The sequence below is a fragment of the Crocodylus siamensis genome, chromosome 8 (assembly GCF_052110815.1).
Source record: "Crocodylus siamensis isolate JL-2025a chromosome 8, ASM5211081v1, whole genome shotgun sequence".
NCBI classification, from domain to species: domain Eukaryota; kingdom Metazoa; phylum Chordata; order Crocodylia; family Crocodylidae; genus Crocodylus; species Crocodylus siamensis.
This window is the reverse complement of record NC_143402.1, coordinates 16602516-16617005: the sequence shown is the minus strand read 5'-3', so window position 1 is coordinate 16617005 and position 14490 is coordinate 16602516. Positions and strand designations below refer to the sequence as shown.

At 39.7% G+C, this 14490-nt stretch overlaps 1 protein-coding gene across 1 annotated transcript in view; it reads right to left on the bottom strand.

Moving 5' to 3' along the window:
- The window catches only part of ALG13 (ALG13 UDP-N-acetylglucosaminyltransferase subunit), a 41358-nt gene that overhangs the window by 11546 nt on the left and 15322 nt on the right, over window positions 1-14490 (bottom strand). The window contains exons 10-20 of the mRNA XM_090059830.1: window positions 13647-13711; window positions 12473-12573; window positions 10906-11033; window positions 9946-10180; window positions 9662-9775; window positions 9289-9445; window positions 4220-4355; window positions 2573-2608; window positions 2386-2441; window positions 1857-1919; window positions 977-1148 (exon numbers count right to left, since the gene is read on the bottom strand). Of these exons, the coding sequence (XP_089915956.1) occupies window positions 977-1148; window positions 1857-1919; window positions 2386-2441; window positions 2573-2608; window positions 4220-4355; window positions 9289-9445; window positions 9662-9775; window positions 9946-10180; window positions 10906-11033; window positions 12473-12573; window positions 13647-13711 (1263 nt within the window). The remainder of the gene's footprint in view (window positions 1-976; window positions 1149-1856; window positions 1920-2385; window positions 2442-2572; window positions 2609-4219; window positions 4356-9288; window positions 9446-9661; window positions 9776-9945; window positions 10181-10905; window positions 11034-12472; window positions 12574-13646; window positions 13712-14490) is intronic.

The window sequence follows — 14490 nt, the reverse complement described above, 5'->3', positions numbered from 1 at the left end:
ACATAGTCAATTTCCCACAGCAAGGGAGAACAGATAAAACGTTTGAAAACAGGAAAGTGACACAAAAACCATTGAAGTAGCTGCAGGATTTGGGGTGGATCTAGTGCCAAATTAATCGTCAAACTTCAAAACAGTAAAAAGTATTTTAAATAAAATATATATTTGTAACAGCTCCACCAAGTGGCTAGCCAACAGCCTAATTATATATGCAATTATCACAGATTAAGTTGACCATAGTATAAATACAAAAGTTAGATGGCTGGAAGGGGTGAGCGAAGGAGCAAAAGAGCAAAATTATTACTAAGGGAAGATAAGTGAAGTACAGAGCACAGGACAAAAGCTTTGAAGCTAAAGGAGGTAGAACAGTTATACTTTTGCTTCCCCCATCTTAACCTCAGGCCCAATAAAAAGGAAGCATTTTGTGACAGAATACATAACAATATAAAACTCACTGCTGAAACTTAAGGGCCAGAACTTAAGATTTAAAAGACAGATGCAACAAATCTAGTGTCACAGTGAGCAATACATTGGAAGCTGGAAGGTAGATTTACGCCTAGTACTTTGTGGAGTAAGCCCATCTCTAAGAGACCCGGATGAGGCCCTCATGAGGGAAGGAGGCAGATAAACCCATTTCTGCCTCCTAAAGGATTTCTCAGCTTCCCATGAAGCATTATGTTAGCAACTTTTCAAGGACCCCTTTCCTAGAGTCCGATTCCTTGGAAACCTCAGGGATCACCTACATTCAGTTCTACAGATAGGGATGTGAGGGTTTCAACCTTCCTTCTCCAAAATTTGATGCAAGTCACAAGAAAGGAAAATAAATTAAATGAAACATTCTGAATAAAGGTGATGCATATTTGATGGAAGTGCCTGAAGGAGCCGTGAATTGTTTACGTTGGACAGGGGGAGAAAAGGAGAGAGAGGGAGACCAACAATACAAAATTTCGAGTCAACAGCTCTGTATCTAGTTCTTTACCTGGCCTTCCTGCAGAAGGAGGAGATACTAGGATTGGCTGCACTGCTGTCTGTGGGGGAACAGATGTGGTTACATTGGCTTGAGTAGCTGCTGCATTGTTGGAGGAGAAGACTGTAGCTGGAGCAGTATTAATACAAGCAGAGGTAGAGATTACTGAAGAATTCACCATCACCTACAAAGGAGCCAGGAGATGGTTCAGTATTCTGCCTACAGTGCTAATTTAGGCAAAGATTGCATAAAGTTAGAAACATTCTATGTGACAAGCACAGAATTAGATCTCTTTAGGCTGGGAATTGCCTGAGACAGAAGTTAATATTGTTTAAGAAAAAAAATTTCATGTTAAACCCAAAGTTTAAAACAGCCAATAATCAGCTTTTCTGTGACATAAGCATACCACAGAGTTATAAAAAACGCTAGGCAAAGAACACAAGCCATTCATAAGAGCTTACAATAGTCAAACAAAGTGGTGCAAAAATCAACTCCTTCAGAGGGCTGCCATGGTAAGAGTTCACATTACAGGCTCTGTAAAAGCTTGTGGCAGTTACCACTGTTATACCAGTTCTAGTATTTAACCAACTGCTGCTAGATCTTGTCCCAGAAATTCTGAGGACAGACGCTTAAGTCATTCAAGCTAAATCCTGCTTCCTTACTTATCCGAGTAGGTTTGCCCCAAAAAAATCAATCAATCAATCAATCAATGGGACTACTCAGAACAAAGCAAGTAGGACATATAGCCTTCGCTCCAATAGGTAAAGGTGCGCAGATTGGTACATTTTAGCTGGTAAGGTTCATTTTTAATTTCCTTGGATAACTTTTAAGCTTCCTATTTAGCATTCAATTTAATGATGTTGTGCTGCTGGAGAGCTATGATGTAGATTACCTTCTGAGAATAATTATATGAAGCAACTCCATCTTGAGGTGAGACTGAGCCTGAGCCTCCATCCTAAAGAAGTTTCAGGGCAAGAAAACAATGTTTATAATATAGGAGAAGTCCTGTGTTATGAACTCTTTTCTTGGGCTCCAGAAACCCATTATCTAGTAATGCTTCAAGTATACACCCATGAATACATTCCTGAGTTTCCTAAAAATCTTTAATTGGAATAAAACCAGTCTAGAATTGCAAATCAAATCACTACTACCTTGCACAAAGCTAGCTTCCAAAAAAACAGACCAGCTTTACAATGATACTGTGAGGTCACAAACAAGAATTTACTATTTAGCTGAGAAAGTGATGGGAAAAGGGAAAAATTAAAAATAAATGGAATTATTCTTCCCTTCAAACCCCACCAACCCACTCTCCAAGCAATTACGCTAAACTAGCTTCCATGGCCACTTTTTTTTTTTTTTTTTTTTGGTGAAGAACACAAGTGCCCCTAGAAAGCCTAATACATACAGTGACTAAAGCTTACCAAGTTTGCAGTAGACTCTGCTGAATTAAAAACTGTTGGCGTTTCACAGTCAGGATCTGGAGGGCATGGGCAAAATGAATTGAAACAAAAAAAAATTAACTCTAAGCCTTCAGAAACTTGTAAAAGATCACACATCACACACTCTTGTTTCATATTCATCATATGTCAAAGTTCAAATTTTTCTTACCTGATGGTGTGTATATATATTCTTCATGAAATTCCCCTAGAAAAAGAGGTGGGGGGGAAGCTTTAATTTCAGGGAAAGAGGGAAGAGGAGAGAGCAGAACTACTTTTCAGTCTGAGTTAATATGAATCAAGTTGCCTTAAGAAAAAATTCAGAGAATAGGATGTACTACCTTTGTAACATTTTGCTTTTCCTGTGAACATCTATAGCTACGTTATCAGCTCTTTCATAAATCAGGTATTGTTAAAGTCCCATGCATCACTTGCAGCTGACTGCAAACAGCCCAAATCTAAACTCCAAACAAGTAAGAGTCCAGAGCTGTCATGTAGTTAAAATGGGAAATTTGGCCCTAGTTTAAATTAATATGGAAGAGCAACCTAGAATTTAGGGCCTCAAAAAAATTAAAAACCTGTTGTATGGAAGCAAGTATCGTTCTTCTTCTAACAGAGAAAATGGCCACACCTACACAAGACACTGATTGCACAACAGCCTGATACTACTGCACAGTAGTATCACATGGCAAAAATCATGATGTGATGCTACTGTGCAGTGGCATCACAAAAAAAGGCATTTGCCTGTGCTACTGTGCATTTATTTAGTACTTGTATAAACAAGTACTAAATAAGTCCACAGTAACCACTGTGCAGTAGTGTCTTGTGAACTTTTAGAAACTTCTAAATAAACAGTCTTCATGGTAACTTCATTGCTTGAATAGAGGACTGCTTTCCCCTTAAGTTATCTAATGCACTAATATCTCACCCTCTGGTCACATTTTTCTTTTGTTTGTTTTTTTGGTGGGGGCAGGGGGTGTTGTTTAAGTGTTCTATCAAAAGGAGATTTTAAAGTGAAGTTTATGAAATGTGCCCCTGTAACTACCTAGTAACTATGGGGAGTAATTTGAAAGGGCTAGGTATATAGGAAACTAGTGATATTGATGCATTCCTCACTATTACTGGTTTGTTTGTTTTTTAAAGAGCTAAAAAAAAAGGTAGTGGGTTTGCTTTCCTGGGCACTTTTTGAAAAAAATTATTGTGGTGCCTTGGCCAATATTCCTTTGTTAGCCACAGAGACGCTAAAACTCAAGGCCAATGTAAAAGAGAACCAGAGTTTGATTTCACCTGTATACCATGCTAAATACTGTGGACTCTGAATGTTCCGAAACGCTGGCAATTTTGTGAAGGTAACAGGGAAAAAAAGTACTAGTTATTATAAAATACTATACAAAAAATAAAATAATAAAAATAAAAATAAAAATAAATAATACTAGTTTATTCCATTCCATCAAGGGCCATAGTAATGTCAGCAACTCCTCTGGAGTTCACTTCAAACAAGTTATTTGGCCATAGATCTGCATAGACACTCTGACGGCATTTGTCTGTTAGAACTATGAGATGAAGTGGGATTAACTGTTTGCTTCTCTCATTGCCTAGCACAGCACACGAGCAGCACTTCTAGTCTTAAAAGAGATGTTTGCCTTTTTCCTGAGCTTCTAAGAAAAAAATGGAAGGCATCTGTGTATGCTGTACGACAGTGTGGATCATCAGAAGAACTAATGCTTTTACAACCTGCACAAGTATCAAATGGGACAGCACAAAATGGAGATTATAGATGCTTTAAACATATTTATTTTCTGAGCATTTAAAAACTTACCATTATCACCTGGTTCATCTACTTCTTCTTCTGAAGAATTCAGAGTCTGTTTACTGGGTGAAATGGGCCCTGGACCTCTTCTGGTCACCCAGAATCCTGCAGAAGCAGGAACCATGGGAGCAGGACCACCCTGGCTCTAGGGAACAAGATGAAAATCAGTTATATGGAAACCCTCATTGGGTAGGTTCTTCCCGAAGTCAAACTGGCAGAGCAGCTTTGCTGTTATTTGTACAGGAAAACCCAGATTATTTTTATCAAGGCAATTCATGACTCACTCAGGTCATAGGCTGCCAAAAGAAGGATGAGCCACTCAGGAGGTTGCTGCAGCTTTTACTTCAAAGGGTTTCTCTTCTCCTCAGCTGGAACTCACCAGCAGCAACCAGCATGGCTCAAAGTGGTGCCCTCCAAAATAAAAGCTGCAGCAATCATCTTGAGCACTGCAACAGTTACCACGCCTTAGTTCACAAACTCATCTTCACAAGGAGCTAAGAAAGCTTACTAAATAAAGCATTCAGGTCCTACTGTATTTGTTATGCTTATAGCTTCATTGTTATCTTGTGCCCCCCCACCTCCTCACCCATGGATTTGAATCCATTAGTTGGATCAGTCAGGGATCCAGGTTTTCCATTTGCCACAGAGGAATGCAGTAAAACCCAGACTCTCTGTTTCTAAAAGAGAAAAACCTGGATTCTCTTTTTAAAGAGAAAAATGCAAGAAACAGGGTTTCCCTCTGCAGGGTGGCAGAGTTCCTCCAATAAGTGACAGCCACAGCTTGGGTGTTGTTGGGGGCAGGGGACTGCAGACTTGGGTCACTGCCCTATAGCCCTGGCAGCTAGAGGCCCCCTCCAACAGGGCAGGGACTGTGGGTGGCAAGTGAATGGCATGGGCAAGGCACCAGCATCAGGGCTGCTCAGCACCAGAAAGCAATTGGCGGGTGGGGGGGGGAGGGAGAGAAAACGGACTGGGACAGACAGCTGCAGCTGGACCTGTGCCCTGGTAAGCAAAAAGGTGCAGGAGGAGCTCTGATTTTCCATGACGAAGCCAAAATCCAACACCAAAATTTAAAAAGGTATTTAGACTTTATTTTAAATTATAGGAATTGAAGTTTAGAAGCCTACCACTGCTTCAAAGTTGTTACTGTATCAACAAAACATTATGTTCAACCGATACCTTTTTTATATATATATAAATAAAAATAAGTGGCGCTTCATTTTAAAATCATGGGAAAACATGGATTTGGGTTTTGTTTTTTGTTTTTTTTTTTAAAATAAACAATATGAGAATCTGCAATTTAAATATAGAAAACCAGGATCCCTGCTCATAATGCATGTAGCTCAGCTTTTCATGCCATCTCTAAACACTTCTCTGATCACAAATTGGGTACTCTCTACCCAATACAGATAAGCTACTTCTTTCCAACCAAAGCTATGTTAGAGGAACATCAACTAATACAGCAGGATCAAATATACATGAAAAAAAATGGATACTTATCCTGCTGATTCTCTGGCATCGGATCAGCATGAATACTGTTATATCCACACATGCTTCAAGAACTAGAGCTTGGAATACTTTAGATAGCAGCAGCCATGAGGGCATGTACCATGAACTTCCTCATGTTTTCAAAGGCACAGGATTGGATAGTGGTGACAATGCTCCCTCAGTTAACTAAATTAAAATTCTGCTGATGAGAACTCAAAAAACAGCCAGAGAAGCTAAGTACAGATAGTCAAAAAGCCAAAGGCAGAGTTGATTCAATTTTTGTAAGTTAGTCTAAACTGCAGAGATTGAACTGGTAAGCAAGTGAACAGACATTCACTTTTGATTACAGAAATGCAGCCACGTGCCTGCAGTGGCCCAGGCCAGAAGTTGGGAGGTGCTAGACCATGCCTCTCTCTGCTTGGCTGAAGCAGACAGCTTGGGCCAAAGCTAGCCCAACCCCCTGCAAGGGAGGGTCTACAGGGAAAGTGCAAAGTATTCCGTGATGCTGGGGGAGCGTGAGTTAACTTGAATCTGGGACAGAAGTTCAATAAACAGATTTAACCTAAATCAGTTAAGTCTGATATTACATCCATCCAAGTTATACCTATTTCAGCCATTTGGAAAGGGGGTATGTGCACTGAACTTCTATTGTGTTACCGATTTGAACTAATTTCTGATCACTTATACCAGTTGCTGTGCGACTTCTATCCCTAGCCAGAGGGCTGGTGTATTTCTTGCCTCAGCAGAAAATATCTACTACAATGCCCTTAACTGATGGTCATAGGCTTTTCTGGCAAGTATATTTTGGTCAAGATTAGGTCACAACCTTCTTTGATAAAAAGTCAGAGAACCATGTTTGTGAATAATAGGTAAGAGCTTGCATAATGGTAGAGCTTTCTGGAATATTTCCAAGTAAATGGTATTTGAAATTTTTCTTCACACTTTTCTCCTCCCCTTAGCACTTGTCACATTCTGTAGTCTGATGGTTATAACACTGGCCTAGGATGTGAAGCCATACCCATACCACTGCTCCTTTACTTAGGAGTTGTCATCCCAGGTCCTACCAAATCTGGCAGATGAGGTCAGTGCAGCCTCACCTGCAGGGCACACATCTTTTCCCCAAATCAGGATGACATTTAAAAATGCAACTTCATGTTTTTTAAAGCATTTCAAATTTCTTGTTCCAGTACAGGGGAGCAGGGATGGGTTTAAAACTTTGACCAATGCCCAGAGATGGAAGTGTCAGCTCTGTTTAATGTAACCTACAAAAGACTCACAGAAAGTGACAAGGTACAAGAAGGATGAAGGTTGAAGCAGTGTTTGAATTTGTGATTGAAGGGAATCTACATATAGTTCACCAAAATGATAGCATTAGCCAGGATTGTGAGACCTCTCCCCCCACCCAGATCTCACAAAACATGAAAAAGACCAGATGAGTAGGATCTGCAGCAGATGTAGTTTTTACTTTCAGCCTCCATTTATTTTAAATGCTGGTCACTCCAAGGTATTTAACATGAACATCTTTGGAACTTTAATGCTAGGAATTCTCATTTTCTGTTGAGCAAATTATAGAATTGGCACTGTTTGGGGGAGGAGAAGGAGCAGAGACTGGGGGAGAAAGGGGTAACAGTTTCTCAACACACCTCCTAGGCCACTCTGGAAGTTTGGGAGAAGGAGGATATGGCTAATAGCTGGAAATTGGTCACTGGACATTGGAAAGAAAGTTAGCACAACTCTGAACTAATTTAAAAAGTGACCCAAATCGTCTCACTGCTATCTTCTATAAAAAGTTCTGTGAAAAATAAAGTGAGCTAGACAACATTTATCTAAAAATGTTTTAAGTGACCTCTCTCATTGCTGATTTCATTAGGTGGCTCTTTCCCATTCTACCTTGAAAGCATGAAAGCCGCTTAACAGTACTGCAAAATACAGAAACTGATGACTGCCAATTATCAATATATTGTGTATATGTAAATGACTTGGCTTTGAAGGAAATGGTATAAAACACAAGGTATTTAATGGATTACCACGAAAGTAACAGTTCCATTAACACCACTGTCCAGAGATACTAGAGTCACTAGAGAGAAAATCTTCACATTTAATACACAAGAATGAGACCTAGTATTCCAGCTAACCTGTCCAGCCATCCCCACCACACACTTCTGGAGAGAAGTAGGAAAGAGTGTGTGGGGGGGGGGGGGAAAAATCAAGCTGCTGTTCATTTGCTATGCCATAAAAAAAAAAAAAAAAGTCACCAGGAGAGAAGGGTGCAGCCCGCCTTTATAGGTCAACAATGTCTTTGGTGTAACCCAAAAGCAACAACACTTCTCCCAGGGTGATTTTAACTTGAAAGTCCACTTACTAAGTACAGTGGTGAACAGGGGAAGAAACGGTGAAACAAAAATTTCAACATTAAGGGCAATGCCAAATGGTTGGTTGAACACGAGAAACAATGCAACAATAGATACAAGTGCATATGCAAGGGAAAAAAAATACCACTTCTTCTAACCATTATTGATTCCACGTCTGAAAAGAACATTGCAGAATAACACATCCAAATTGCTTAAGATTTTATCCAAGATACCAAATAAAAGGTCACAGACTGAGCTCGGAGCCAAAAGAAGGGATAGAAAACTGGCTGCCAAAACAAAATTCAGTTTTCTTCTCTTCTGGAAATCAGTTAAAGGCACATTTATAACTGAAATCTGCACGTCTAAAATTCATTGCAACAAAATGGCAAAGTTGTCAGTTTGTAAGAGGATCTTCACTCATGACCAATTTAAAAGGACATTCTGTGGTACATTTCATTGTATAGGAATGCTATGTGGGAGGTATTGAAGAATAAGCCAAATTTAGGAGTTTTTAGCTGTCCTTTTGCAGAAAAATAGGGTTTGTGCATAACACATTTTGATTAGGGCAATAACTTGCAACTAAGCAAGATGCTAAAAGGCAGGTATTGATGCAACAAATGCATGGTAAGGCTTAGGGCAGAAAGGTGAAAAATTCAAACAGACAAATTTAATCTGAATTAAGTCTCCCTACAGAATCCACGTTCATTTTCCTTAGCTATGAATCACAGCATGGCAACACATAGAGCATTCCCTTGCACATCTTTCAAAGATGAACAAAAGCTCAAAAAAAGCTTATTCCAAGGAACAGGAAATTACAAGTCCTGCTACACATTCAAATTAAAGCTGGATAGAAACCAGCTATATAATTGTTACACAATTTTCAAGCATTAACTTTATAGCCAGTTGACTATTTTTATAGCGGGCTAGTCATTTCTCACGCAATAATTAATTTGCATGTGTGGCTGGTCTAAATTTATTATGTAAATAACTAGTTAACTGTTTAACAATTACTTCGACTAGTGGCCAGTCTTACTTTGCACATAAGGCTGGTCTAAGTTTATTGCATGATTAACCAGTTAATTGCATAATAAATGTAAGATGCAATAGGGGCCTACATGTTTGTTTAAAACAAAATAAAAACACCACAAAAAACTTACCTTGCATATTTGTACAAAATATGCTTTTACTTTAAAAACATTGGTCAAAATAAAAAAAGGAAGCCTCTAGTTCATGACTTACTGGTAAAGCAGGAAAAGCCGTTTCATCCCCTTCTTCAATTTCATAGAAAGTTATGGTTTCTTCCAAACCTTGAGGCTCTTCTCCATTCTCTGGTACAAATCCATACTGACATTCCTTATTTACACACTGCATCTGCCGGCGACTTCGACTGTATGAACTTTAGCAAAGGAAGGAAGAAAAAAGGACAAAGACAACCAAACTGGAGTTTCATCAAATTTCCAGCTTTCAATTTTAATTATGACAAATTTCAAAAATCTCAAAAATCTCTTATATTCAACACAATATACCCACCGATAATATGCCATTTCAAAGCTTATTTTTCCCCCCGGCTTCTAATACAATGTTTTGTAAAGAGGTTAATATATTCACTTACCGGGACCTGTAGGAGAAATTGTCATAACTCTGATAACATCTCTTTCCTGGACTGGGGTAGAATGCTATTTGAGGGCCAACCATGTTGTGCCTGTTTATAAATCGGGCAGATCCCCTAAGTTTAAAGGGTAAAAGGTGCAATTACCGGGAAGTGCCTACACATGCTCTCAGATAAAACTCACTTCTGTTAATCTTTAAGCATCTAAAAGTTAGCTAGGACTAAAAAGGGTGCAACTCCAAACAACGAATGGATGCTGATCTTCGACAGGCTCCAAGGCTTCCTACCTTGGCATTCCATAGCCCCTGCCATGCCTCTGAGGAGAAGTCTGCGGACGGTACTGTTCATACGGCGCCATGTTCCCAGGCTGGGAGCAGTGTATTGGAGAAGAGCGTCCTGAAGGAACACTGTGCTGCATCCTAGGTGGAAGAACTGGCTGGCCTCTACTGTAGGCCACAGCCATATACACTTCCTTTCCACGGACTTTCTTAAGCAACCTCTTCCGTGTCTTCATATCCATTTCTGCAATTTTAAGCAAAAATAGGACATAAAATTCTAAAGGTATCCTTCAGATTATAACTACTGCCACAGAATCCCTCGTGTGAAATTGTCTGCAACATTTGAACTAAAACATGGAAAAAAGAGTCATTCTACTATGAACCGTTCAACCAAAATACATGCATTTTGGCATATATTAAGGCCTTTATAAGTAGATTAACAAAATGTTAAACATACTTCCTATGCATGGGATATCCTTCTAGGAAAGAGCTAGTCAAACTTATACCCTTAGCATTCAAATGGTTTCCTGAAGACCTCCTTCTCCAATAATGCACTAGATCATTACAAAACCCCTTTTTGACCCAGGAAGCTTAAATTATCTGGCTCTAGAATTGTACTGTTGTAGCCATTCCTCATTTCATGCCATTACTGACCATTTTTTTCCAGTCACATTAGCTAGGTTTGAGTCCAGGGGCTTGTTCCCACTCTCTCATCCTGAAGTGTTAAATTAACACTCAGGAATTTTATGTAGTAGTAAACTTAATAAATACTCTCAATTAAGTGCCCCACTCAAACATCCAGCAAAACCTCAACTTTATTCATCCTCCCCCTAGAGAGATGTCACAATCATCTTGAAGTGTTTTATATTTTTAAAAAACTTTGAATTAAATTATTTTCAATATCTGAAGGCTGCTACTATTTATTATCACTCTCTTAAGAGGGAATCCTAGTAAAAACCATGTACAAACCTATTTCTGAGATGTATCCACCTGTTATTTTCTGATAGTTTCCTCCTTTTCTGCTGGGAACTACGTTCCATGCAGGGATAGGTGTCACTTGTGTCACTGGTTTTAAGCTTGCCAATGGAACAGTATGCCTATATAAAAGGCATTAGAGTAACCAGTCATAGAGAAACACTAACATACTGTAGAGTAACACTTATAGGACATCTAATTTCTTTAGGCAGAGCAAATCTGCCTGGATGAACAGATTTTCTCCAACTAAATTAATATCTCTGCTTCCTTCTCTACGTGTTTTTTTTTTTTCGCTTTTATCATTCAATGTTGATCCAAGGTTGGAAATCGGTGTTACCTTTGTTCTGTCATAACATTTTTCATGAAGGCCCAGAGGCCAAGCAAACAAACATGCATGCCCCTTACTGCACCACAAATGCCCAAAATGTGTGGCCTCAACTAAGTGGTGAAAGTTGGTTCCGCTCTTTTGCAGTAGATATCTTCAGAGCTCTGGCCAAATTTCAGAGGCCTAATTCTGGGCATCCTGGGTATTCCCACTGTTGCGGCATGCAGGATTTGGGCCCCTGAAGCCCAGGAGTGCCTGCCCAAGTTCCCCCATTTGCAGAGACATGCTCAGAGTTTTAGCCCACAGGGCCCAATAGTGCAGAACAACAGACAAGGTCCATTTCATCCAGTGAGGCAAATCAGCTGTGCTGGACACATTCAGGCACAGCTAATCAAATTAATTTGGTGACATCCATTTATACCTCAGATCAGCTCAGCTTTCACAAAATAAGCTAGCTATTCAGGCCCAAACCAAATCTTAATCTCTTTTAGGTTACCACACACTAAAACTTTGATCTCTTGCCCTTAGAACTTCTAAGTAAGGATCCCCACAAAAATCTTATCTCTATTCTGCACATGACACCATAGCACACATACTATCACTATAGACAGGTACACAACAAACATAACAAGGTAGCATTTTTGCAACATGCGTAACACAAGATATTTATCTTAATTAAATAAATCTTAAGGTGTTTACAAAACCTCCCAAAGTATGGGAAGGAGAAAACACTGAACCAGGGTTGTCAGAACAAGTGGTGTCAAATATGCTTTTAATTATTTAGCTGCAATTCAAGCCTCACACTTGAGGAGATTTAGAAAAATCTATGCAGAATGAATGTTTTATTATGAACTCAGCTCAAGCAGCAAGGTCTCTTCCGCTTTCCAGAAGAGGCAAGCAACACAGTGATTCTAATTAAGCATTACCATCAGATAATACCTGAAACATCAGTGTATGACAAGCCAAGCACCTGTCATTCCTCTGGATACTAGCAATAGAATGAAAGCTGAAGTCAAGATTTTGAACCAATTAAGGAGGTGAGGTTTCTGTCTCAGAGTCTGATTTTACATTCTAAAAAAAGGAACCAAAACCCAGTGTTTGGGTTTGTTCTGACAACCCCAATTTCAACCCTGGTCAGAGACAAGTGTACCCATGCACATGCATGGTTGGGCAGATGGTAAGGAGGTTCACAGCAAATAACAGGGGTGCCTTTAAGTGGTTTTTCCGATTGCTTACTTTTCTGCCAGCTCTTCAATGAACACAGTGACTGTGTTTCCATCCTGTCCAACTTCCTGGATATGAGCATTGTAATACTTACCTCCCGACTCCAAACGCACCTGAGGAGAAAGAGGCATAAGGAGGTGTCATGGGGCACTGTCAATAGAACTTGGGTTCCCCCAACAAACGCTAACAGAAGAATCTGTTTTTGTGCTGGTCAAACTCCACTGAGTTAGGCAAAGAGTTTTGGAATTCCCCAATGCAGCACTCCCTACTCATCCCAATATACACACAGGATGAGAGGGATAAGTGATCCAATGGATGAAAAAAAACAGCGCAGCACATCAGGAAATACAGTTTCCTGACAAAGTTTTCAAATGGCTTTATGGAATGTAAGTCAGACACCAGACAGAATAGCTTTTAAGAATGTGCAAAGAACAGAGTTGAGATGGACAGTAGGGCGAGAGACGAAGCAAGGAAAAAAAAAACCTCATTCTTTTAGAAGCAGCACTACCTCAAACAGCAACTAATGCAAAATGCTGAGAATCAAAGTAGAAGAAAGAACCAGGTCTTATTACTTAGAAACAGGTGAACTGGAAGCAAGTTGATCACCAACAAGAAAAGGTGCCACTTTGACACAAACTTGTTCACTCGAAAAGATTTTTAAAAATGATAAATTTGGAGAGGGACAACCTTCACACATCTCTTTTCTCCCACTTTTTGGAGACAAAGCATCTAGGCAAGCAGTTTCCTTTTGGCAGGTCTTGTTCCTCTCTTGCTACATCAGCATTCTGCCCTCCCCCTCCCATGTAATTAGACATTTGTTGCAATGCCATGGCCAGTCTGCAGGACCGGATTAGCTGATGGAACTCAGCACAGGCCTAATCAATGCGCAGGTGCCCCAGCTCCTCTGCATTTTAGAAGTTCAGTCTGGAACTCCTGTACCAGCATTTATAGCACTAGTCCCTGGTCAGATTCAAAGCTGCCTTTCCTTAGTACTATTTTCCATTATTTTTAGATTTTATATAAAAAGGTATAATTTAGAAAGTTAAGTATATTTAATAGGCATAATGAAAGAAGAAAATATATATATTTGAACACCCTGCAAGCTGATCATTTTAAGACTTAGAATATATTCTATTTCAAGCAACTTTAATAAGTCATCATAACTGAATCTGCTGTAAGTACTAACCTGACACTTGTCTCCTAAATAGTACTGTCTCCCAGCAAACACCATGAAATCAGTTTTTTGAAGTTCTAAAAAAATAAGATCAAAATTTTAAAAAGTTTTAAGCTACTGTTCTTTCTTCATTTAAACCTAACTTTATCCTAAAAGTTCAAGTTGGTCACAAGGTACCAAGTACTACAGGCCGAGTTCTCTCGTTTCCCTTAATGTCCCCATGTTTGATGGTACCGTGTTCCCATCAAATCTCACAAAGCAAACATGGCCACCTCCAAGCTGCAAGAAGAGCACTGAGTTCAGTAAGCCCTTTCTTCCAACAATATGTAGCCAATACCCCAGCATGGCACTGGGAACTTTTGAGTGCAAAAATACAAAACACACTGACACTTATCATTAGAGCAGACAGCACCTTCTGTAAAGGGAAGGGGTGCAACTGGGCAACACCACCATCCCCTAAAGTCTCCCTTGCTGATGAACTTCAATAGACTGTTCTTCATTTTTGCCTTGGACTTCTGTAGAGCTTTGCTGCAGGCTGATACCTGGCTATTGTACTGTGTCCCCACCCCTCAGGGCAAATTTCAGTGGTAAGCAAAGTAACCCCTGTTGTATGTTGTTTGGAATCCCTTAGCATGCAAGACAGACCCAAATGCCTCTATTCACTGTCTGAAAGAAAATGTTAGCCAGAAAAATAAAATCAGCTGACATCAGCCACATAGGATCCTGTGAAATACAACAGCACCTCAGGTTGCAGGACTAAGTCAAATTTTCTTTGGTGTTCAAGCCTACAGAGACCTGGGGAAACATATGGCGGTTTGGAACACTTACCCAACACTCAACTTGACCCTTTGTTACA